Source organism: Hirundo rustica, chromosome 7, assembly GCF_015227805.2.
Source record: "Hirundo rustica isolate bHirRus1 chromosome 7, bHirRus1.pri.v3, whole genome shotgun sequence".
Taxonomy (NCBI): Eukaryota; Metazoa; Chordata; class Aves; order Passeriformes; family Hirundinidae; genus Hirundo; species Hirundo rustica.
In genome coordinates this window covers 22,699,280-22,725,289 of record NC_053456.1, presented here as the reverse complement: position 1 = coordinate 22,725,289, position 26,010 = coordinate 22,699,280, and the positions used below count along the sequence as shown (strand labels likewise).

Below are 26,010 nucleotides of genomic sequence, written 5' to 3'. Positions count from 1 at the left end.
ATAAAAACTAATGTTTCCAACATTTTCAAGTCAAAAACAGTTTCCTGTCCCCCAGAAAGTGGGCTTATCAAAAGTCTGTCTTAAACCTAACCTTAAATGATCTTTAAAGTTCATTTTGGAACTTAGCACACACTCACAGACTGATTTACTACTACAGGGAGTTAGAACAGACATCGCAGAGAGCAGGGTGCAAAGTAGGGTTCAAAATACCACAAATACAAGTAGAATTCCAAATTCTAAGAACAATAATTCCTGGATAATGCATGTATGAAAGACACAGTTGCAAAGGGTGACTAATTGAACCTCAGGCCTCTAAGCAAGCAGGAAGCTGAAATCAGATCCTGAGAGTCCCAGACGTTCACCACCTCTGAAGACCAATCCTTTCGGCTAATAAAGCATTAAGATGACACACTCAATAAACCTCTATTTGTTGAGTCCAAAAAAGTTACCCTCCTTTCTGTAAGAAGGCAGACACACCAGCCCAAATGCCCAATTTTTTTACTGAATTTTATTCTTCTGTTGACCGCAAGGTCCCAGCACATCTGACCAGGAGTCAGACTGAGATGTAAAAGATTATGCCCCATAAGAACACTTCCATTTACTACAATTACAAACTCATGTAAATTGTTGTTTGTCTAGACAGGGATTTTTAATTTCTCTAGTATTATTCTGTGTATTTAAAAAGAAGGCTAAAACAGCTTCATGCACTTTTGGTTTACCCTACAGCACCTTCCAGAGTTTTTTACAAGCGTCTCACCTGGCCTCCATATGCATTTGGCCGAAGGTGCAACCCCACAGTAGAGGCCTTCATGCCACTTCCCAAAAAGGCGGTGAACCACCTTCCCTTCTTGATCTATCACGACACCCTGGACCTCATTTACATTTGAATTCCAGTAGTTCACCTGCAAGTTTAACCAAGAATTACTGGCTCACACTGCTTTTCCAACAACCCTCTGTACCAATACACATCATGAATGCATCTGTGGTGCCTACTGTCCCAATTCCATGTTGGATCAGCTCACCAGAAACTAAGAATGCCAAAATTTGAAAATCTTGTTGTCCTAACGCTGACTTATTTAGTATAGGAGAAACACTGCAACGTGGTTTTGATATAAAAGTATTTAAATTATCTGCACATCCAGGAACTACACTGTCACTCATTAACCCAAATCCCACGCAATTCTGCAAAAATGACCCTTTGCCTGTGAAGAGCCAGCTAACACTCCTCTTCCTACATGAGGAGGCATTGAATATTCCTGTACTTGTATGGGAATCCTTTCATGGGTGCTGAACACTACTGTACACAGCAGGGAAGACATTCAGCCAGTATTACATGTTGTTTCTTTCTGTTTCTCTTCTCTGTTTTGCTTTTCTTAGACACATTTAGCTCTTACACCTTCATCCAAGGGCCAGTTTCTCCTTCTCAGATTATCCATCAAAACACAAATTTCAGACTTATGTTAACACTGCATTGCTAACACTGCAGTGGTATTGATGTCTTTTGTTGGAATGTGAGGACAAATTTATTTTTAGGGAAAATAATTGATAATAAGATAAATATATAGACTTCTATTTGTATATCTGGTCCTTGGCTGGATATTAAAATACTATGAACCAAAGCAGCAATATGCAATGTAAAAAGATAAAATTTGACCATCAAATTCTAGTAGAAGGAGAAGTAAAATGGCATGGTAGTGTACAGTGACTTTATGTTTTCATTGTGGTAATATAAAAAGAAAAATTGACTTTTCGTTTTTAATCGAAAACCAGCAACAGTACAGCACACAGCTATAGAGCAATGGAACACCCTGATTTCAAATGTTCAGTGGAATAGAATCATACTAATTGACATAGCATTCTCACTTGACAATTTACATTTTATGAATAGTGATAAAAGAAATAAAAGATAAAATGTGGAATGTGAACTTCAGGAATAGTGAAGAAACAGCTTGATGTAGCCTTAAATTATGCAGTTATATGAATATAAGATAGATATTAGCATCCATATGTTACCTTGACAAACGTGAGCTTACAAATACAAACACTGCTTTTTGTGTTTCTGAGAGTTATTTCTCCATAGTGCTCTATCCATCTCCTTCCACTAAGAATATTATGTATGCAAGTAGTGACTTTGTTCCAGACATAGTAATCTCCGTACCTAAGAACAGATTAAGTAGTTGGTAACATCCATTCATCATGATCATTACTGACAAAAAAGTAAAACATTACTCCTTTATTGTAAAAACAAGCCAAGTTGACCAAAAACACCTGCACAGATGACAAAGTCCTGTATCTGGTTACATTACTAATCCTCCTTAGAGAAGCTCACCTAAGGTCCAGTGCACAGAACCACAGAAAGGTGCTACAAACCACAAATAAATGCATTATGAACAACTGAAGCCCTGCATGGCCTATTCACTGTCCTCAGAGCATGAAGTGCATTGGCCACAATTCCTACAGGGGCAGGACATTGACCCACAGATCAACATAAGGCTGAATTGAGACTATAAGCAGAAAATATCATTAAATCACAAATGGAACAAAAAAAAAAAAAAAAAAAAAAAAAAAAGAGATCAAGGGAAGGAAGTAGGAACCTGAATACTAAGGACAGATTAGAACTGGGCACCAACTCTCACCAGTACAATCCACGTGATGTCTGCTTACCCCAACCCATTCACAAGGCAGCACAGACTAGAGTGCACCAAAGACTGAAAACAAGAGGAGAGAGGACAGTAGCTTACTTTGGAAGAGTCACATTCAAGGTTCCAACAGGCAGAATTTCCATTGATTTCCCCCAGAATTTGTTTTTCCACCTGATATCTGAATATAATAGTGAAATACTTAAAAAACTGAAATGACCAAGGTCTCGCCCTTGCACTGATCTGTGTGGCACCAGACCATCTGTGCTAGACTACCCAATTCAAAACAGGGCAGTAGATAGTATGAATTTGCCATGAAAATACTGAAGGAAAAAAAATACTAGAAAATTACATTAGGTCAGAAAAACTAAATGTAAGTTTAATTAAGAATCACGTCTGTGCTGCACGATTGTCAAATGTCTTGTGCAAACATTCAGTACAAGTTAAAGGCATACACCAGTAGGTGCAAGGAAAGAAAGAGTAATTTTTTCATCTGCAAAAAGAACTGCTTGTGCTTGTAAGAAATAGTAATTTCATTGGTCAAAACCTTTTAAACAGAAGAGTATAAACAGGCTGCAAGTGACAGGGGAAGTTGCAACATGTTTGCTCACTCTTAATGAGAATTTGGAGTAAAATAAATCAGAACATCAGTTTATAATATGTCACTTCAAAATGGTAAGTATAGAAATTCTAAGTTCCAAATGAAAAGTTCAGCTTTTACAAAGTTTTTACTTGACAATAAAAAAGAAGTTATGCTCTTGAATTAAAAAGTATACCTTGCCAAAACACAAAGTTTTTCGATTCACAGTGACAGGCTGAAATGGGAGGATGGTGGCTAACCTGAAAAAACAGTTTGGTTGAGTTAAAAACATTTAATTTTCATTCTTAAGACAGTACACTTGCTATTGCAATGTGAAAAATACTAAATAGCCCATGTTGCTATGAAAACAGATACAACTTAAGTGATTGTACTTAAAACACTACTTAAAACAGTTCCTTGTGATTACGATAAAAATGTATTCCTTCTAGCATTTAATGAAGTCCACTCATATTAACAATATTTATTTACTGCTAAGAAAGCAAACCATTCTAAGTAGAAAGAAAAAATGGGATTAATCTATAAAATGAAGAACAAAAAATATAAGTCTAAACAGGAGTGTCTAGAAACACGCTTTACCTGCTCTGAGAAAAATCGAAATCCTTTATCTTCTCTAATACATTCATAAGTTTCACCAAGCACTGGGTTAAATGGCTTGCTTCCTGCTCTAAAGTACGTAGAGGCATAGCCTGATGCTGCAAAGGCAGCGATGAGAACCTGTAAAAATACAGACCAGAAAACGAGAATAGGCAGACATTCCCATGTGTGTGTGCATCACTATGCTCAGGGCGACAACTGGATTAATGAAATATGCCTGAGAGTGAAACCATGCATCCCAGCCAGAACCAGTATAAACTTTATTTCTTCTGTTGATATAATTTCTTTATCTTCATGGCCTCATTCAGTCTTTCAACAGTTCCTTAAAATGACAATCTCCACATGACACAGTTTTTCACCAGGCTTATTATTAGTGACCAAAACAGACCCAGCTCTAGTCCTTCTTCCTTTGAATAAATATTATGTAATAACTTCTAATTACAAGATCACATTCCATTTTCCTATGGGAACTATTTTATTTAGTACCAAACATAAACAGCTCTCACTTAGGATGTCCTTAGTACTGAGTTATCTCCAAATCTTCCACACATGTGCAGCCTTAACAGCCCCCTTGTTTATATGTACAACCACAATTTAATAATCTCTAAGCCAGGTCTGACTGGGAGTAATAAGTGACATACTAAGGTTATTTAGGTTACAGGTCCCATTTGCAGAGTTTAAAAAAAAAAAAAAAAAATCACAACAATCAAATCAGCCAGTCAGAAGTCCAAACGAAACTTCAGAAAAAAAAAAAAAAAATCAGGGATATCAGGGATAAAAATGAGTCAGCTATTGGCGATATGCTACGAGTGGGGCAAATCTTGACCAGGTTCCCCTTTCTTCCTGCTAGGGAGGGCACGGCCCTCACGTGAGCTTTTACATGCTTTGTTTTATTTCCACTTTGTAAGGAATGCTCCATTCTCTATTCATTTTGTATTATTCAGAAATGCAGCATCAACAAAATTAACATTGTTTTCACAGGCTTTTCTTCAACAGTAAAAACCTTCATTCTTCTAGAACTGTTTTCAGATGAATTTCAACTTCCTTTTCAATTTAACTATAAGACACTGCAGAGAAACAAAGGAGTTTGCTGTCCTTGTGATATAGAGAACAATGTGAAAAAAAAAAAAAATTCCACCTCTTTTGGATGCTTATTGAAGATAGCAAAGTCCTGATCTTTCAGAGAACAGTGAACAAGCAGTAACATATTCACAGCATTGCTGCCACAAGCTTTGGGTATTCAGCTCTTTTCCAAGTAGTCCCATATGCCTCAGCTCAGGTGCACAGTTTGCATTTTTAGGGGTGCTGTTTAAAAGTTTGGCTTGTATTCCCAAGTACTGCAGTAGACATCTGTAGCAGAGAAGGGGATTGAGTCCACATTTCCAAGGGAGCTTTCAGTTGCACCCTGGCTTTTCCTTCCTGAATTCTCCCTACTATTTCAATACTGGCCTTCCAAACTTTTTAGCAAAGGTGGCAATCAGTCTCCTTAACTCATTATGATCCTGCCCACTCCTTACAGAATTCCCCTCCTTTTGTAAGGGACAGAATCACAGAATACTCTGAGTTGGAAGGGATCCACTATGATCATCTCCTGAGTCTTGTAAGAAAACAGAATGTGATGATCAATAATTCAACTCCATTTCTCAAGACAGGTTCAACTTCTTCAGTGTTTAGGACTCCTCACTCTCCTTCAGGCCTTGTTAACATGGCAGTTCAGGGACGTGAGTGTGAGATTGTGTAACAGCCAAAGGCAACCTCTCTTCTCCCAGCTATCCACAGTGCTGCCAACCCATACCAGGGAACAGCAGATACGTTCAGCAACAACACTGCCAACTTTCCCTTACAGCCTTTCCCTGCATCTTCTGAGGAAAAGGAGACGTGACAGATCAAAGCACCCTGAGAGCTGAGCACAGGCTGCTGGCTGTCAGTTAAAAAAACAAAACAGACCTACAGGGGAGCTGAAGTCAGGCTGCCCAGGCAAACTTTGTTCTGCTGTTTGAAACTTCTCTCTTAGAAATTCCCAGGAGAACATCTCATTCACAGCTATATTGATCATAAGGCAGCCACAGACTTTACTAACTCTTGAAGGCTGCTGGATTTGATCACTGAAAGCCAGGAAAGGATGCTGCCGAGCTAGAAACTGCCAATGCCTACATCTACGATCATAGAGCGTGCGATCAAACTTAAATAAATGAGTTACAACTGCAGGATTTGGTTTGAGGTCAAGAACGATCCCGCAGCCTTGTTGAGACCAAACCCACCAACTGTTACTGCTCACAGCAGATTTCTGACCCAGCATGGAGGTCTGTTGTCTGTGCCCAGGAGAAAGCTAGGACCATGCACAGACCCCACACAACAGCTCCCTTTCTAACCCAGACAGAAGAAATGCTACACTAAACGCATTACCATGCGTTCATAAGGATCATCTGTTTCAGCAGCCTTGTCCAAGAGCTCACTGTACTCCAGCTCTTCACAAAGATGTTGCAAGGTATTCAGAGGTTCATTCAGCTCAACTGGCATGGATACTTTGGAAAGATCTTTGCCAATGTTATTTCTCAAAATATTCCACAGATTGATGTTACTGGTGTCAGGGCTGGGAGCTGGGAGACAAGTCCTCCGTCCATTTCTGAATGCACCTCCTGTTAACTCACCATTAAGAACTGGGAAAGGAAAAAAATATTGTCATAAGAAAGCACCAGACTAAGAAAAACAGAGTTCTCCATTCAACCAAATCACTGCCAGAACAAGCAAGCCCAACTTCACTGTTTTCAGCTGAGTTGGTCTTGTATTGACATGCAGTAATTCTGGTACATGAACACAACCAACGTAATTTCCCAAAGTTTGAAACACAGTATACTTTGCCGAGAAATGTTGTCTGCAACACTGGTGTTGTCCTCAGATATATTGTCACTCACATCACTGATATAAGATTCATCATCAGATGCCTAAAACATAAATAAAATATCTGTTAACTCAAATATGTATAAAATGTACTGAAAAAAGAGAGAAAAATAGTCAACTGAAACACAAATATTCAAAAAAATAATCTCCATCCAATTAGAACTATTAGCTAAATCAACTGGATGTTGCAATCAGTCCATAGTTCCAAGGCACTAAAAGTGTCAAAAGAAATGCTAGGTTGTCCTCATGTTTCTGAATTCCTTGTTATCCAAACACAGACATTAGATCTGCAAAAGGTGGCTTCAAGTAAGATTAGTGATGAACAAAAAATTGATAACACAATGTGCTAGGGATGGGAGGTGAGAAGAGATAGTCAGATTTGTGCTTTTTATAAAGAACCAAACAATAAAACGTGACTTATGTTTCAGCAAACTAATTAGGTAAACATCAATAATTTTGCAAAACAAGAATCTCATCAGCATTAAGAATATTTTTAAAAATTGTTTTACACAACTGTTTTTTTCCAGAAATACTACTTTTTTTGGTCTATTTCATTACAGAGAATAACTTTATATACATGTATAGTAGAAGGTGGTTTTTTTTAGGAATATTTGAAAATCTAAATTTAGCTGAGTGCACAGTCAGCTGTAACTATCTATGTCATCCCTAGTGGAACTGCCATAGCCTAGAAAGGACACGTACTGAACGTAAGTTATGACACAACTACTACCAGTTGTGTAGTAGTAACTAACTACACAACTAAAGTGTAGTTCCTAACACTACGCTTTATACATTCTGATACCTTTTTATTCTAAGTAGCATTACTAAAAAAAAAAAATATCACTAGTGGTTGCACTACCTCACTCTGTCCAGCAGCACGGCTGCCACATGCTGTCACAGCCTACCTCGTTTTCTGATGAGCTGGCAGACAGAAGCACTTCCTGTGCGTCAAAGAACTCTGAAACAGATTCAGACATAGAGAGCCGGCTTTCATTAGGAACTTGCTGAGACAGTGGCAAACTGACATGAATTTGTTCACCCGTCTGTAAATAAAGCACAGAAAAGTAAAAGTATTATTTCTAATATTACAGGGATATGCACAGAAGGGCTAGATCATCTGAATAAAATTTCTATGACGAATGTAAGCACAGAGAGTAAAGGCAGCATTTTAGTAGGACTTTGTGTGTACCTAAAAGATGAGACTGAGGGTGACAAAATAGGGTGTTTTTTGAACAGGCCTGCCCAGCATCTACTGCCAAGTTTTAGCAGCATGAAACTGAAGATCTAGTTCTCTATGCAGAGAATTGATTTTGTGGGCAACAGCTGGATTGTGTCAGACAAGTTCAACCATGAATTTCAGATTAAATCTGGCAATAACAAATTACATCACTGGGAGCTAGCTTTGATACAACTAAAATTTAATTATAAAGCTTTATAAGGTCAGGGATTTATATGTTACTTTTCAAATAAATGACCTTGTGAACCAGTTTAGTAACAATGTTTAAAATATTTGACTATTTAGAAGGATAGCTAAAATATGCATTTTTATGGGCTTTTGTTCTATGGTTATGGTCCAAATCTCATTTGCAATATGCCAATAACACTGACTCAACACTACTAAAGAGAATGAACTCTCTATGGTTTATTATAAAGAAATGTAACAGCAAAGTCAAGGATTCAAAACTGTGCTATGACAATGTCAGTAATACAGCAAACTAAAATAGTGAAATATACCCTCCTCTTCCTGGTAGTGATAGGTGGAACACCAGATTTCAATGTTACCCTGAGGCTATCACAATAAGAAAAATTAAGATGCTCTCCCGGTACCATTTTACCACAGGATCTGATGCTGTGGAGATCTCGGACTTAATCCCTTGATTTATACAGCATGTTGCCCTTGGGAGATAATACAGATGACAGTACTGAAGCTCTTTTAAACATGGTTAACTCTTCAGATTGCAACACAATCCCCGTTAACCTTATTCCAGAACTCCTGCATTTGGTTTTGTTGACATCTTAATTCTGTAGAATTATTCCATACAGTTACCTCAAAATGCACTAAGGAAACATTCCAAAAAAGCATAAGCAAGCCAAGAGGTCAAAACCCACTCCTTTTTCATTAGGACTTATAAGATTGTAGATGGATTGTGACACTTGATGAATTATAATGAAAACAGAAGCTCATTTTACTATAATCTTTACAGGAAGTGATCGAAATTTTGAGGTTTTCACATGAACTACAGGGACTTGGAAAAATACACATGCTCCTACCTGAAAAGACCCTCACACAGGCATTATCTACATGCTGCAAGATTATAGATATATATATATGAAACAAGAAAAATATTTGACTGAGACATCTGGAAACTTCTTCGAAAAACTTCTTCAGTCAGGCACACCTCTACCAAGACAATGATGAACAAATGAAAAAGAAACAGCTAACCAAGAAAAAATACAGAACAGAAGAGAAGGTCATTGCTCAGGACTTCACTGCAGATTGCTCTGCTGTGGCACCACTTCTCTTCTGTGTTCTGTTGCTAACCGCCAACATGCTGGATTCTTGGAAAAATTGTTTGGACATTTTCAAAAAGCAAATAAACAAAAACAATTTTACCTTTCTTGCTTGTTGGAAGAAATAATTAGGTGACAAGACTATGTTAATTGAAATGGCATATGCATTGAAAAAAATAGTGGAAATGACAAATCAAAAACTTTTTTGTTAAATGCAAGCAGAATGGTTGCCAAAGTGACTGTACTAATTGCAATACACTGTAGTCCACAAATTCAGATTTGTCACAAGGGAAGCTCACTGTTAGTAACACAAATGTTCATTAATCTGTTGACTAAGGAAAGCAAAACAAGAAAAACTAGATGTTGCAAAAATATTAGTGTAGTGCTTAGTTCATGGACTGAACCTTTTGATTTAACAGTACCACTCAAGATTCTAAATGTGAGTCCCTTTACACATTTGCAAAATCAGGTCATTAAATAATTAATTGTTCTGTTGATTTGGCAAGAAACTGAGATATAGAATTGGATAGCTACTGTGTGATACATTCAAATACAGTAAAACCTCACTAATTCCCACAGACAACAATTAATATTCCAAAACTGGAGTCCTTCTCTGTTCCTCTAAAGAGACCAAGCTGAGTTCTTTCATGTCCAACATATGGGAAACAAAACACTGAAGTGTTTTTGTAGGGAATATAACCTGACTTTTTCTATGAATGAAAATTTGCCAATCTGAAAAATTCAACAATTTCTCAGGTGTGTTTCAGCTATTTAGTGAGAATTAGCAAGGTTTGTTTGAACTCCAAATCCATTAAAGGCCAAAGTCTTACCTCATCAGGACTAGGGATAATATTTACACTGACAACCTGATCACAAATAACAGATTCTGAATGTATTCTGTTCAAGCGACTCCTTAGTTCAGCATTCTGGTTGAGAGCCTTAAAATAAAAATTGCACATTTCATTTTAAATTGAAATGTAAACATTAAAAAAATTCAAAAGAAAAAAACCAAAAGAGGAAGAAAAAAAGCTTCTTTCCAGCAATTCCCTAAAAAATCCCAGAACCTCGTTTCTTTCATTTACAGGGAGATACCTATTTTGAGATCCTCTCTTAACATGATTTCTTCTTTGGTTACTTTGCCTTCACTGATTTACAGGAGACAGGGGTACAGATGTTCTCCCACAATGTAACATCGGCATTCTACCTTAGTTCTTCAGGGAGCTCTTTGGCAGGTGTAGTGGTGGTTTATGTACATTATGGAAATGGGGAGCGAATGCAGCAACAAAGAATGAAACTGCAGAACAATACAGGGGAACAACCCACAAAATGCCCAAAAGGGCAATTCCAGATTTACAGCTATACAGCCTCTTCTGAGTCAAGGTTATCAGCACTCAGAGGCTGCAAAAAGAAATTGCTTCATTTCCAGTAAAACCAACATGTTTGTTAGTCTCACTGTCCATTCACCCAGATCCATTTCATAGATTTGCCTTTGAACTTATTTCAAACTACTGACCACTACAGTATCACAAATGCCAACAGAAGTCAACTGGTGTCTGGTATCTGCTGATTTTTCTCCTATTGTAAAGTTCAACCTAGATTATAAATTTGGGTGCATATATATGTATTATCTGCTATTTGGAAAGACTAGCGTGCGAGATTCCGAAATCCAGAAGTATTATGCTACATACCTAGAACATGGCTGACATAACCTTAATATATCCTCAGCACCGAGGATTATAGAAAAGAAGAACAGAGATATTTTGTTTCAGGAGAAAAGGATTGCTACAATGGAGTAAGAACCTTCTTCTGTCTCCCCCTAGTGCAGATTGAGGAACAGATTGCATGAATGTACTGAAACAAAGAAAGACCAAAGGAAAACTGGTAAGCTTAAACTGTCACTAAACAGTTTAAATTACCCAATTTTGCTTTGTTCTGAAATGGTCTGGGCATGTTCATAGTTGACATCCCTCACAGAGGGAAGGTAATGACTAACAGCAGCCTGACAGGAGCTTCTTCAGTGGCTCAAACCTGGTCACGGGGCTGGACAAACCCAGTCACAGTCAATTTTCCGCTTACTCTCCACTCCAACTGTGAACTAATGTGCGACAGTGACTTTTAAATTAACGCTGGAGGCCAGGACCAAGAAGAATGAACGATTCCCTATTTCATGCAAGTTGCTAATAAATATCCACAGGTCTTAGATAAATTTGTGTCAATAACCAGAAATGGTTATACTTATCTCTTGCATCTAACCCTTTTTTTATCACAATGCACAGAAATCAATCTGTATAATATAATACGCATCTGTATTTATAGAAAGGTTTGTCTTTAAATGTCTGCTCATACTTCTTGGAGATCCACACCAATCCAGCAAATGCTTTTATGCTTCCTTGACAATTAATTTCAAAAATTGAGTTATTTTGCACCCTGAGGACTTATTGTTGCTAATTTCTTCTTCCCCACTAAAGCAAATTATATTTTTTCCTTTGGCTTAAGTGGGAGAGATGCTGGAGAGTTAACAGGTGTGTATCTGGAAATCCAATTTACCCATGACTACATTGCAACCCAGGATTCCTTTTGCATTTAGAGACACGGACATATAATACAAATCTGACAATATACAGTCAAAATTTAAAATTTAATTACAAAAACAAGAATATTTCCATGGCTGTGCTGGAACAGCTCCAAGAAAGACATCTACCATTTGTATAAAAACATTTGATCCTTTTTCTTTACTTTGGAAAACAGTAACAGGTACATGCTTACACAAATTATATTCTTCACCTCCACATGCATTGAGGTTAGAACTACATCACAACAGAACATGCCATAGTTCTGGTTGAAAACTTGGCTTTTTCTTGGCTCCTTTTACCTAAGTAAATGGCCAAAATACAAAAGAAATAGTGCATCGGGCAAGATAGGTGTGGTTGAAATCAAATCAAGAACATACCTGAGAGAGGGACTGTCTGAGGTGAGCTATTTGAGCATTGTGGCCTGTAAGATCCTGCTCTGAAACAATCTGCTTAAGCTTCTCCTTCTCTATAGCTATGCTGTTAAAGGCAGACTTCAAAAGAGAATGCACTAAGCAAAAAGAAAAAAATAAAACAGGTGTTTTCTTGGCTACAGAAATCACATTGACATCTATTACAATACCTCAGCAACAAAGACAGAGAGTGAGACTTTCATTCCACAGTAATGGACATTTGATACAAGGGCCTGAACTTCAAGTAATCTGTGCCAAATTAAGTACAAACAGCTTGTGATTGTAAAGTGCATACTGTATGTTCACATATATCTCATCTCACCATATTCTTGGTGCTGAACATATGGAAAGGTGTATATTTGGAAAAACCGAGTCCAATGTGTGCTATTTTCTTTCTGGTTTTTATTTTTACTTTTCAAAGAAACATCAGTTCTGCTAGACTTAATATTGTACTAATAAAGAGGATTACTTGGTCTTTAAACAGGTTTTGAATTTTTAAAGATGTCAGTCTCACATTTTTTTATATACAGCAGACTGATAAGAAAACTTTTTAAAAATTGTATTTTTCAGTTTGCAGGACCATTCACTTACTGGCAATAAAACTGCAATTCAAAAGTATGTTCCTGTGATAAGCTCTTTTTCCACTGATTCCATTGACATAGAAAACATAGCACAAAAATGAATTCACAGCATTATGTGTAGCAGTTACATTCTGAATCGTCTTTGGGGAGAAGTAATAAGGAGCTTTTGTTGAGAAAAAAAAAGTTTGCAAATTCAGTCACTTATTTACAGAAAGCAGAAAGAAGTTCAGAAGACTTGGAAAACAATTTCAGAGTTTACCTATCTTCTACATTTATGACATGCATGGGAAATATAAGAAAGATAATACATGTTGTCTTTGTGTAAGCCACCTGAACAGCTAAAAAACTTATACAGTATCACCCAAGGCAGATGAAAGCCCTGGCCATAACCAAGTGTGGGCAACAAAGAAACACAACAGAGAAGCACATTACAGGAAAGGCTTGGCATCTCCAGCTACCTTTTTGTGCCATCAAGCAGAATTCTTCTTGAAGCTTCATGTACTCAGTAGAGCACTCCAGAGGGTCTGTCACATGGCTTGGGGGAGCCTGAAACTCAATGTCAGCACAAAGGTTGGGGTTGGATGAATGCAATCGAACGGGTGACATCGTAGCACTGAAAGGGACCTACAGTGAGAAACAGAGAAGAAATGTTGTGTAAGGTGTGACCAAACTTTTGACTCTGCTGAAGCAAAATACAAATTTCTTCTGAAAAGACTTAGTTCACAGTGTGAAGAACATGGCAAGATTGAACATGTAACTTCTTACTCTCCTAAATCCCAACACAGCTGATGCAGACTTCGCTTGAATTTTTTCACTGAAATAGAAAAAAGAAGGCCTAAATACACAGCTAACAGCTAATGATGGAGTATTTAAATGTTTACAGAACATATTCTAACATTTACAAAAAATGGATGATTTCTTAATGCTCAGAAGATTACTGGAAAACTGAACCATGAGACATGCTCATTTATATCTGGACATTTAAGAGCAATTGTAGATGAGTCTGTTGTTGCAATACCAACATTTAAAGTACGTAAGTTCCTCCACAGATCTAGAAGTAGGATATAATATCATCAGATATATCATTGAAGTTTTTCAAAACTACTCATAAATCTTCAGTTGAAACTCATTGTACTGGCAATTATGAAGAGTGAAGAAGCATATGGTCTTTCTGGTTTTTTTAACTGAACAAATAAACACTAACAACAACAAAATAAAACCAAAACTCCACCTGATTTTAATTTAAAATACATGAACCATAAACAAATGTAGAGAGATACAGTTTAGTGAGATGGAGCAAAGAATTTCTTTTATTATCTTTCCACTTCTCTTTCTCCTCTACTTTTCAATACAGTAATTTAAAAAAAAAAAAAAAAAATTACATGCAAGGCTTTTGCAGTTATATATACATGTATCATGCACTGAGCAGTTACCTATATGCTACATATGCACTGTATGGCTACCATTGCTATATAAGTGATGTGTGTGTGAGAGTATTTTGTATTTTACCTTACTGTTACCATTTACACACATTTATATGAAAACCAGGCCAAGAACACAATTTTCAACTGTAAATGCAACAGAAAGGCATGCAGAATTACATTTTGTTACTTAAATATTAAGCACTGTTTAATGTATTAAGCACTGTTTAACACATTAAATCTAATTAATTTCATTAGACTGATCAAATGTGTAAATAAAGAATTGTCACACCGCAGCCCAATGTAATTATTCAAATATGAAAAATGAGGCCAAAATATAAAATGTCTCTTCCAAGGCATGATAAAGAGCAGCAGATAACATAAAAAGTCATATTACTAAGAATTTTTATCAACAGATGAATCCTATACTATCATCAGTGGTTGAACTTGATACTTTTTTATTTGATTAGATCAGGGAACGGGAATGGTTTTATCAATTTCTTCCTATAAAAGCTGACATCAATACACATTTTAGGTTTAGGTTCTGATTCTCCAATGAAACCCTCACAATCCTGTTGTATCTATTAATCATTCCATTCATGAGCATACTCTGCCTTCCACTTTGTTCTTTCTCAATTTGCAGATACATTAAATAATAACTCTATGGCACCTATCTAATATAAAGTTATTCCTGCTCTCATGTGTTTTGATTTCCAGCTATATCAACAAAGTATGTATCTTTTTACTGGACCTCATTTTAGCCTCATATCAAGAAGAATTCTTTAACAGATGTAGAATAAATTCCTTCTATTTCTACAGGACATTTAACCCTTTATCTTCTTCACAAGTACCAGACTGCCTGTGTCAAGAGCCCAGCAACATTAGATTAATGGACTACTGTGGCTAAACATAGGTTAATTTCAAATTTCTTTTCAAAAACCTTTCCCCTTCTTGGGAGAGCATGTTTCCAGAACTTTCTGACTGGGAGCATCACGAAGCTTCAACTGGTCCAGGTGCCTCCAGTAGGGCAGAGTTGGTTTCTACACTGTAGATACCAACCCTCCAGCCCCTCCAGAAGGCGGGAAATAAGCTGACACTATCTTCACATGCCAGAGCTTGAGGGAGAATCCCCCCAGCCCCACATGCCTGTGGTGATGGGGGAGGTTCCCCAGACCCACACGGACTAGCAGAGCTGCAGGCAGGCTGCCAACATGTGCTGGGGGGCTCTTTAGTCACTCTTTGATGAAAAAAGCTGATGAGATCTGCTTCAGATCCATCATTTCTGCCTCAAACCTCAGCTGGCCAGGCTGAAAAGAAATGTTTCTGCAATGAGGTTTATTGAAAAAATACTATTTTTGATTATGCCCTAGAAACGGAATTTGCATATTCCACAATTATGTCACACTACTTGCAAGAAATATACATTCACACAAGGACAAGTAGCCTTGCTGACTGCTTTAAATACAAGAACCAAAAATAGTGAACTCTCCTCATACGCATTATTTAGAAATGTTTCCAAGCTACTTTCCATAACAGATGAAAAAACCCCACATCAAAGAGCCATTTTCATTCTCTTAAATAGGCAACAGTCCAGGAAACACTGCCAATATACTTCTCTTCCCTTTTTTTCCTTTCACTGATGTGCTTTCTCTCTGTATTAATGGTGACTTGATCGTGACTTTACTACCCATTCTCTTTTTGGTTGTTTTGTTGTTGTTGTTGTTGTTGTTTTGAAGGTTTTTGAAAAAATATTTAGCTTCTTGATCGATCACCAGTTTTCTCCATAGAGTCACTTCTAGATATAACCTCAGATGAACCTCGTCCCAACTTCCTGCTTTACACCAGAGGCTTTATACCCACTCATCCATCACCTTCTTCAGAATGACGTGTTCATGTAGGAACAGACTGTTCCTGGCCGAGTGGGTTGTAAGGAAAACCTCTTTCTGCTGTGCATTTAGCTGATATAATTCTGCATCCCTCAGTCTATGCACACAGCTTCACTGTCTGGGAGAAACAACCATTTTGTGCATCAGCCAGGAAGAACAGGCCATGGCCACGAACACTGCAACAGCCGCAGAGTCATTTTGGTGCCTCTAGCTTTCCTTCCTGCTGCATTTTCTCCAGCTCCTACAACACCTTCCTCAACAGGTCCTCACTTCACCTGCAAGTACCAACTCAGCAATTCCCTGTTCTCCTGGTGCCTTCCAACCCCAGTCCAGCTGAAACTGTCTACTTAAGCACATCCTAAGTAAGGAGCACAACCCTTGCCAGAGCTGTTTAACTGCTGCTGAGCCTCCTGGTTAGAGCCTCCCACCAACACTGCTCAGCCCCATGAACAGGATCAGGCAGACTTCCGTCCTAGGCAGGCAGACCAACAGAGTCAAAACAGCAATCAATTACAGAGCACGCATTCAGCTTCAACTGATTACAGAGGAACAAATTTAGATGAGCTAATTTTGAAGCTGGAGAAACACTGATATGTCTCATTAAAATAGCATAGCAATAACTGAGGTCGTTCGTAGTTCAGGTAGCAGGAGCTCAGGACAGTTACGCTTAAGCAGAAAATTTGTGAGGTCTAGGGATTTTAGCTTTGGCCTGGAACAGCAGACCCTGGAATACTTCAGCCTGGTGAAGACATTCGCTGCTTGGGCTAGATAAGGATTTTGCATTTAAAGCTCACTTCTATCTTTCGCTGCACAGTTTTTCCTATCTAGCTGTTGTGCTTATCTGTTGATGGATTAGAACAAGCGTCTATATTGGGCCTTCCCAATGAGTACTTTCTTGATAAAGCAGCAGCTGAAGATATCCTTTTGATGGTAACTCAGTTTCACAAACTTCCCACAACTAATTCCCAGCTCTGGTGTTGATTTCATAGCTTCTTATTTTCTGACAAAGACTAGAGAATTAGAAAAACTATGTACAGACACTAAGGTAGTAATATGACTTTTTGGGATTATGGAACGTAAACAGGAAGTGCCTCAAATGAAAAGACTAAACTTATACTACTTCAAAAATATAAGAAACTTTTATAATTCCATGGTTATTTGTAGCAAATCTCCTTAGTTCTGTTGTCTTGCTATAACTGTCACAACATCTTTTAACAGAATTTGATTTTTTTTTTTTTTTTTTTTTCTATTTTGTGTAGTATGTCAAAGATTTATTGCGTGCAGGGCCTGAGTCTGTCACTTGCACTTACATAAAGGAGGAGGGACATGTACCATGTCAACAAGCTCAGACCCACATTTATGGAATATATTTGTGTTGGGCCTGACCACTTCTAAGAAACTCAGCTGAAAGAGGGTATCATGAACACCTCCAAAAAGTGCAAGAAACATTTCCATAAGTTTGTTACACAATCAAGTTACACAGCTTCCCATCCTTAGAGCTATCCCTTGATTTTTAAATCCACTCACTGTTGTAGCCACTGCAGCTGCCAGTCTCTGCCGGCGTCGTGTTGAGCTGAACTGGCCCTTCGGTGCCGGCCCTTCCTGACAGTGAATGCAAGAAAAGAAGGAAGTAGAAAAAGAGAAGGGAAGGGGTGATGGGACACAGGAAGATGAAAGGTGATCAGAAAAGGGAGAGGGAGAGTCTTTAAGTGGGTATTGTTAACTCCTATGGCCTATGCATGTTGAGGACATATCACGTGTTTTCAGCTGTGCATGCCAGAGACATAAAAAGCTGGATATTCCACTAAAATTATCTCCAGAGGAGTTGGACTGCAGTGCACTCACTAAGGCTACAAAAAAAAAATAAAATCTATTAGTGTTGCCATTCAGAGTCATAAGGCAATAATGGAATAACAGAACAGAAAGGATGCTACAGCATTCCAGAAAATAAAACAAAAATCAAACTCCTTCTGGGGTCACTTGACCGTCTAGAAGATGAATTTTGAAAGAGATCACTTTGCAATAGTGGAAATGCATAAACTGTGGTCACTAAAGATGTATGTGTCTGAGTGGTAAAACTTTTTAGTGTGCATGTTATCTAGTGAGTTTCCTTATGTAAACGTTCCTGTATATAGCTCTGGCATTTCCACATCAATCCTTGAACCTACTGAACCATTTTCTCCACACATCACTTTTTTGAGCTCCACCTGCTTTTCCCATACATTGAAGGCTGGGCTTCCAAACCAAGGCAAAAACTCAAATAAAGCAGCACAAATAAAAACTAAGTGTTTCAACAACTGCTTCCTTTTCTGCATGTCTAACTTGTGGCCTCATCCTGCTTAATTTTACATTTATTTTACTTATAAGAAAAATTTTCACAGTACATTAAAGTCAAGCAAGTAACTGTCTAACAGGAGCTCCACACCTGTCATAAAGTCATTCTATTTAATCTTTAATCAAAATGCCACTATTTTGAAGGCATTTTAAGATTTTGGAAGACTAGGAAATACATCTTTCTGCTTTTAGAAAAAAATCTGCGATTCCTTTACATTTTTCTTTCCCTGTATCTTCACCTGTAGCCACTTCAGTATTTTTAGATCTACATATCTATATACTTTTACTTTTTCTGCAAGCAGCCGGATCATCACACAAATAACAATGTGTAGACTGGATACATGGACACCATGCAAAAGAACAGGATATTGTATTTCAATTATTAGCTGAACTGTTGTGCTTCCGTAACATTCCCAGTAGAGTTGCTACAGCGGAGAATGGCCAAACACTTCACCCTCGGGCTGATAGTGGCAATGCCACTGACAGAGGGAACGGCTGTCTAATGATCACAGTAAAAGACTTGTGATGCAGTATTTTACACAATTCTCACATTAAAATGGCAGATGAAGAACCTCTGAATTACTGAGAACAAACTGCTTTAAAGCAGAGGACAGATCATATGCATATTGTAAAGTTCTTTGTGCTCTACAGAAATATGTCTATCCTGTGAATAAGAGTACTGAAGAATATTATTATTCAAATAATATGGACAAACCTATGTACAGAGAGAGATATGCACAATTATATATATATATATATATATATATATATATAAAAAGATTATGAATGCAGGTATGTAGTATTAAAATAGGAATAGTGAGCTTTGCAGAACCACACTCTCCCTAATATGATAAAAAGTGAGGTCGCAATCTGAGTTACCATAAAAATAAATACTTAAGGGAAAAAGTAATAACTAATCTGGGTCTGGTTTCAGTTCTGAGCTGAAAGCCACACTAAAGCAAGATGATTTTTCAGATTAATCCATAATACACGGCTCTCCATTAAACTATTCCCCCCATGAAGTCTTGGACCCGTACACCTTTGAGCTTTTGTGGGAAACCAAAATATCACTGGTTCTTTATTGTTTTGAAGTAATGTTTTTATTCATTCTTTGAAGCTGTCACAAGAATGATAACAGCCTTTTACCCAAAGGGAATAAATTTAAAACAAACAAACCAAAACAAAACCAAACCTAAAAAATGCCACAACTCAGTTTTTCTACAAAAGTATAATTTCTAAAATTAATTAATACTAACCATTTGTTGCAGGCCATTTTCATAACATTTTAAATAGGCTTTTTAAAAACAAAATTAACCTCCTTCATAAAAGTAATCTTTTTTAAGAGAAGCAATTAATGTATTACTCTTGAGTAGGAGCCTGTAAATTCAGCTGTTAATTCTAAACAGCTTAGCAATAGTAAACACCCAAACCTGCAATTGTCTAGACACATGCTATGCTCAGTTTTGCTTTGGGGAGTAACCCCACTCTAGTTACAGGGATTAGCTGTGTGAGCAAAGTCAACTGCACACCAAACTGGCATATTTAAGTGGTAAATATAAATGTCTGAGAAACAAATCAAGCAGCTTTACTTACAAGAAAAGGTATGGTTCAAATACACTACACACCTAGCATTCATACTGCATGAATGTGTTAGCAGGAATCCAACAAAAGCTATCTCATTAACAAAAGAATGGTAACAAGTACAATACAAAACCTGGATGGGAGAATTCCCTCCTTGCCTCACACACAGAGGGTACTGAGCCAGGAGAAATCACACCCTTGTTCCCCATCACTCACAACACACACCTTTATATAAAGCTCCCTAATTTCATGCTGCCCAGAAGGATGCTCTCAACACCGTACTATTAAAACACCTTTGGTGTAGTTAAACACTGGTCATTCTGCAAAAAAGGTGCAAGTACTCCAAATGGAATTAACAGTGAAACTAGCTTAAAGTTAGTGTGTTAATATGAACATTATCACCTAAACCTAACGAGATGTATAGAGATATGAGGAAAGTAATAGTACAACAGAAATCTTATTAGTACCAAATGTCAAGCATTCAATAGCAAATTATGTGTAAGCACCATGAAAACAATGATCACAAATCAGTCAAAATGATTCCTAGTAGAGGATAAACAGTTCAAAAAGACTTGAAGCAGTCTTAAAAATGAGCAGTAAGGAAGGCAAATGAAGTAGAAAGAATGTCTAACAGAAGAACAAAATGGGAATTAGCTTAAATGGCATGTAGGCATCAGAGGAAATCCCCATTTTAGTGGCAACCTAAGCAAATTAGGAATAACACAATAAATCAGTGAGACCATCTTCATGCAGATCACAGCTCCAGCACTCAAGAGACAGGACAGCTCTTGGAGCAATAAACTGAGTCTATCAAACTAGGCAAGACAATGGAGTAGCCATCAAGTATTCTTTGTCTCCCATACAATTTAGAACACTTTTACTGTCTCTGTTTCACTGCAAAATAATTTATAAATTAGTCAACAATAACTTAATACTTCGCTGTAACAAGATAAGATTTGCAGCATGAAGCTTGGCTGGGATTAATGCTGACCCAAGTTAGCCAGAGTTGATTACAACCCAGAAGTGGTAGATCCATGTAGAGCAGTGCCATGCACACAAACTCTGGGGGGAACCTGCAAACCAATCCTATCTGAAAATTTCAGGAGCTGAGGCACACTCCTGCCAAACCATGAACAGCCGTTTGAGTCAGATGCCTGTGATGGAAGCACAGGCCAATGTTACTTTGGCAAAATGTAGGTAACACAGGAACATCATTCACTGTGACCAACCACAAACCATCATACATTGCCTGCTTTCATAATTTTTGTGGATAGGACTTCTCTGAGGTTACTGTGGCGTGGAAGAAGAACATGCAGTGGTGATGGATTCTTCATAGGCACCAAGTACTTGCATGCATTTTCCTGATATTTTAATTTCCCTGTGTTATTCAGCACCAGGGAACAACTGTGATCCTTCAATTGCAGATAATAGGGCATGACATCAATCACAAAAATTTCTTTGTTAATAACCTTTCTAATCCCAACAGATACTTCATTGTTCTACCTATTGCAATTATCAATGTATAATAAGTAAAAAGAAAAATTGACTACAAGAGCTACAATGAAAAAGCTGATGCAACTATCACTTCTTCCTTCCTTAGGATTATTGACCTTAAATGAGAACTCCTTAATGCACCTGTTGGGGACATATTAAAAGCCTTCAAAATTTGTACTAATTTCAAGATATTTGAATGGATTAAAAATTGCTGGCATTTATTTACTCAGTAGCAGACATCACGGTCGTGATTGTTAGCTCCCAAAACCAGTTGAATATTCTCCATTATCAGTTGCTCAGTAATAAAAAAGATCAGCTTTCGGATCAAACCTCAGAATACACAACTGCTTCCAACAAAACACAAGGCAGCAATACATGCACATTTATGCTTATTTCTGTGCTTTCAGTTCCAGGGAAAGATGGAGTAAATTCTTGCTTCACACAGTTTATTTTTTTGTTATTTCATTTGTTCCCTATTAGCCTTTTCCATAGAATAAGGCTTGTGAAAGTACTAATAATTGGCAATATTCCGAGTAAAGGTGTTGACAAAGACAACTGGTGTGTTTAGTATTTCATTCTGCTTTTAATTTGATGTCACTTGTCCAATTGCCCTTCTTTGCAACTTTGATATGGAATAGCAGTATCCCCACATGGTGCATGTTTATTGAGTTTTGAATATCTTAACTGACTAATATTCAGATCTCCCTCCTTTCCCTAGATGGCAATGTTTTCATATGAATGAAAAAAAAAATCAGTACTTTTCTCACTACCTTCTCTAGGTTTTGAACAACAGAGATTTAATTTACTTCATCAGAAAAGTGAAAGACAGCACATTGACTTCCTATTTTCAGCTAATATATTATTTCATGCTCAGAATTTAATCTAAAAGTACAATGAAAAGTAAAACATAGTGCATTCAGTACCTGAAGTTGAATTTTTGCATCTTTGCTGACACTTTTTGTTCTCCATCGTCTCGTGACTCGCTTGTCTTTCTTTGAAATATCTACACAGTTAGCCTACATTACACAAATAGTTAAAAGCGACAAAGTGCTATAAGTTGACACAGATAACACACACAATACAGCAAGTTAGTCAAGAATTGTAGCGTTAGACAGGTACAAATTAGAAAGTAAGGAGAAGAATGCTGCTGCTGGGGCCCGAAATGGAGCAGTGATCATCTGTAGCTATCCATACACTTTTATAAACATGTGGTACAATTACAACTAGCTCCTTTAGCAAAACTACTGGTACTCTCTCTTTTCATGGGTGCGTAATATTTAGGACATGATCCTCGTGGATTTCTGTTGTGGTACTACTCAAATATTTGTACAGACAAGAAGATTCTTTGAAAATGGAAGAAAGTATTTATGATTTAGGATCTGCCGGTGCTTTCTGATATGAAGGAAACTCACCCTGAACTGAGAAACACTCCAAAACTTGGGACCTTTGTACTAGGCCCCCTTTTCTAGAGCATGCAACTTCATCTTTGAGGGTCTTTGGGTCTCCAATCCTTAAAAAACTTAAAATGTTGTCTTATTCAACACAACAAAAACTCCTTAAATACAACTTCAATTTATATACGTCTTCTATTGTAACTGTGCTCAGTTTTGTTTTGCAAATTACTTAATCGTTTGATTTGTCCTATTTAACTCAAATACTAAATGCATCTTAATTACTTGTTTATACATGAAACAGAAAGAGTATTACACAAGATTAAAACAAATGTATAAGCATTTAATCCAAGATTCACTATTATTAGATACATTATATTATATTATATTATATTATATTATATTATATTATATTATATTATATTATATTATATTATATTATATTATATACTACTATTCTGAGTTAACAGAAAACACCTCTACAAAAAGAACCCTTAACAAAAAGAACAAATATTTCAGTGTAATAATTTATGATCAAGCATATTTACCTGCATGTCTGTGAAATTTGGTGCTGACTGGGTTCTCTGTAGTATTTCTAAATTTTGAAGAAGTTTACTGAGTTCCACAAGGTTAGACTGACAATGAGCAAGATCTAACAGATATAAAATAAAAATACATTAGGTGCTTCAATTCAGACTTTTTATTGGCATGGTGCCCTTTGTTAGCACTTAATTGCATTATAAAAGTTAAGCGTCCAAACCCCTTGTAGTAAGGCACCAAAGTAAAAGTTTTATTTTCAGAGATGTTGGACACTGGTTATTTCTATAGGAGTCAGCAACAACTCTGGACCTCAAAAAGTGACCATATTTGAACAATGACATCCATTAAAATAACACAGATTATTGCAATTTTAAAAGCAACATCCCAAAACACATAGAGAGCAAGGTTCCCACCACCAGGTAAAAGTTTCTAATTACCTGAAGAGGTACTTCATGTTCTCATAAAGATGTAACTTAGCCACTTTACTGACAGAACCCTTTCTTATATCAACAAGAGGTTTTGCTGAAAGAACAAGGCATGGAAAGATAAAGTCTAACCTTCTGCACATCTGTCCATCTCTTCAGAGTCCTGCAACCAGGCTGCTACTTTACTCTGGCCAGTAGTGCAGGTGACAGGAAGGCTGTTACTGCAAGGTATAGGAGGCTGCCAGGGGAAGTTATTTTGTTGCACCTAAAGCATAATAAAATGCTTAAATTTACTGTGGCTGTGTTGCCTTGTCACTACAATGACTATACTGCTTCAGAATAGAAATCAAACAATGCACTACATTTTCAGTGAAATCTGACTTGTCTCCGTAGTTCCCAAAGACAGATTTTTCAGAACAGCACGTTGGAGAATCAAATCAAGAACCTCACAAGTGGACTGTGGTAGGTACCAGTTTGAAAAGGTGTTGTTTAAGAGGAAGAACATAATCAGCAAAGAGACAGATTTAGACCTGTATTCATACATTTTAATGAAGTAAGGCTAAATTAGACAGCATTTCAGCTGATTTCAGCTGCCCACCCTCACAGCTTTTCGCTGGCCGTCAGTTACCACAGTGGAAGCTCCTGTCTTATTGGCATTACAAGAAGAACCCACTGAAACTGTCCACAAGCAATCCATGAGTTTTCAACCAAAGAACACTGCACACCTTTCCATCCGACACATTGGCAGCTGGAGAAGACTCTGTAGTCGATGCTGAGGGGAAAATATGGAAGCTGGCATCCCTGGGAGATCTCACAATCTCATTCTGACGGTACAACCGGTGGTGCCGTAACTTTGAAACCCATGCATCAAATGAATCCTGTGACTTCACCTGGAGCAAAATTCACTATCAAGAAAGCATCCAAGATACTACTTTTCTGCACAATCTTTTACTATTTTATTTTGTTCTACTGAGGATGAAAAAGCAGTATGTATTTTTGCTTTTTACCTTTAGGTGATATATGTGTTCTTCTGTGTCAAGATCTATTCTACGAGCCTTTTTTTTAATAGACATGACTGATAAACCAACATCAATGCTCCCATGGACCTTTCCTTTCTGTATCTAAAATCAAGAAATCAGGGTACAAATTCAGAAGTATCATGCACTTTTTCTATATACTTTACAGAAAACTTTCTGGTACTGAAATGGTTTCCCATTTTATAAATATTTTAGCATAAAGCCATATTAAAAAATAAAGCTGCACTAAGACTAACCACTTAACCACTGATTATATTCAGTCAGATAAAAGTATCTCACAAGAAGTGCTGGTACAAAGCCAACTCCAAAGTTTAGGTGTGTTAAGGGGTTCACACCTGTGCACAGGTACAAGTAAGTGAGAAGCAGAGAAAATCAGACAGTACTTGACACCTTACTGCTGCAACTTGATAGTTATTGGTATCGGATCTAACTAATTTATTGCTGTCTTTTACCTCTCTACAGTACATTGCTATCAATTCTTTGTCATAATCACAAATGTCAGAATAATCAGCTCTGGCTGACATAAAAATTGGAAAAGAAAAATACATGGTGAGGTTAATCTCTCAAGCAGCTTCATTCAAGAAACTACTATAAGTAATTTAACTTGTATTTCCAAAGAAGTAAAAAAAGTAGAATTCTTGAAGACATAATCAAAATATTACATGATTTATCTTTAAATTCATCAACATCTTTCATGTGTGTACTTTCATAAATATGCCTAGAGTGAGTATCAGCAGACTGAACTTCATTAAAAGTTTTAAAATCTTCAACTCTACTTACATCAATTGGTGATTTTGAATATTTCAACATTCCATTATCCAGGACAAAAAACCTCTGAAATGATAAGAAAAAAATCCAACAACATTCTTTCTTAATGAGTTGGTGCAATTTAATCTGTGTACAACAATTCATCTAGAAAAGGATTACCCTGTAGCAATTAAGGAATGTTTCAGAGTTGGAAGGAGAGGATCGATACAGTATTAAATAATTTTCTTACTTGTTTTTTGACAACAATTGTCTTCTAAACAAAAGAACTTAAATTTTCTTTTTTCAACATTATGTTCTAGGTTTATCTTAACAAACTTTGATAA

General features: G+C 37.0%; 1 protein-coding gene across 6 annotated transcripts in view; it reads right to left on the bottom strand.

Annotated features, from left to right (window-relative positions):
- The window catches only part of OSBPL6 (oxysterol binding protein like 6), a 98,887-nt gene that overhangs the window by 12,555 nt on the left and 60,322 nt on the right, over positions 1-26,010 (bottom strand). For 2 of the 6 annotated variants that reach the window (XM_040069415.2, XM_040069416.2), the window contains 18 exons: positions 25,700-25,753; positions 24,890-25,003; positions 24,608-24,772; positions 24,015-24,147; positions 23,466-23,569; positions 22,450-22,542; positions 17,645-17,719; positions 13,269-13,434; positions 12,197-12,327; positions 10,077-10,184; positions 7,641-7,778; positions 6,692-6,779; positions 6,241-6,494; positions 3,817-3,954; positions 3,416-3,479; positions 2,742-2,820; positions 2,014-2,158; positions 758-902 (listed from right to left, as the gene is read on the bottom strand). In XM_040069415.2, the coding sequence (XP_039925349.1) occupies positions 758-902; positions 2,014-2,158; positions 2,742-2,820; positions 3,416-3,479; positions 3,817-3,954; positions 6,241-6,494; positions 6,692-6,779; positions 7,641-7,778; positions 10,077-10,184; positions 12,197-12,327; positions 13,269-13,434; positions 17,645-17,719; positions 22,450-22,542; positions 23,466-23,569; positions 24,015-24,147; positions 24,608-24,772; positions 24,890-25,003; positions 25,700-25,753 (2,194 nt within the window). The remainder of the gene's footprint in view (positions 1-757; positions 903-2,013; positions 2,159-2,741; positions 2,821-3,415; positions 3,480-3,816; positions 3,955-6,240; positions 6,495-6,691; positions 6,780-7,640; positions 7,779-10,076; positions 10,185-12,196; positions 12,328-13,268; positions 13,435-17,644; positions 17,720-22,449; positions 22,543-23,465; positions 23,570-24,014; positions 24,148-24,607; positions 24,773-24,889; positions 25,004-25,699; positions 25,754-26,010) is intronic. The other 4 variants (XM_040069418.1, XM_040069417.1, XM_040069420.1 and 1 more) reach the window with 4 other exon arrangements.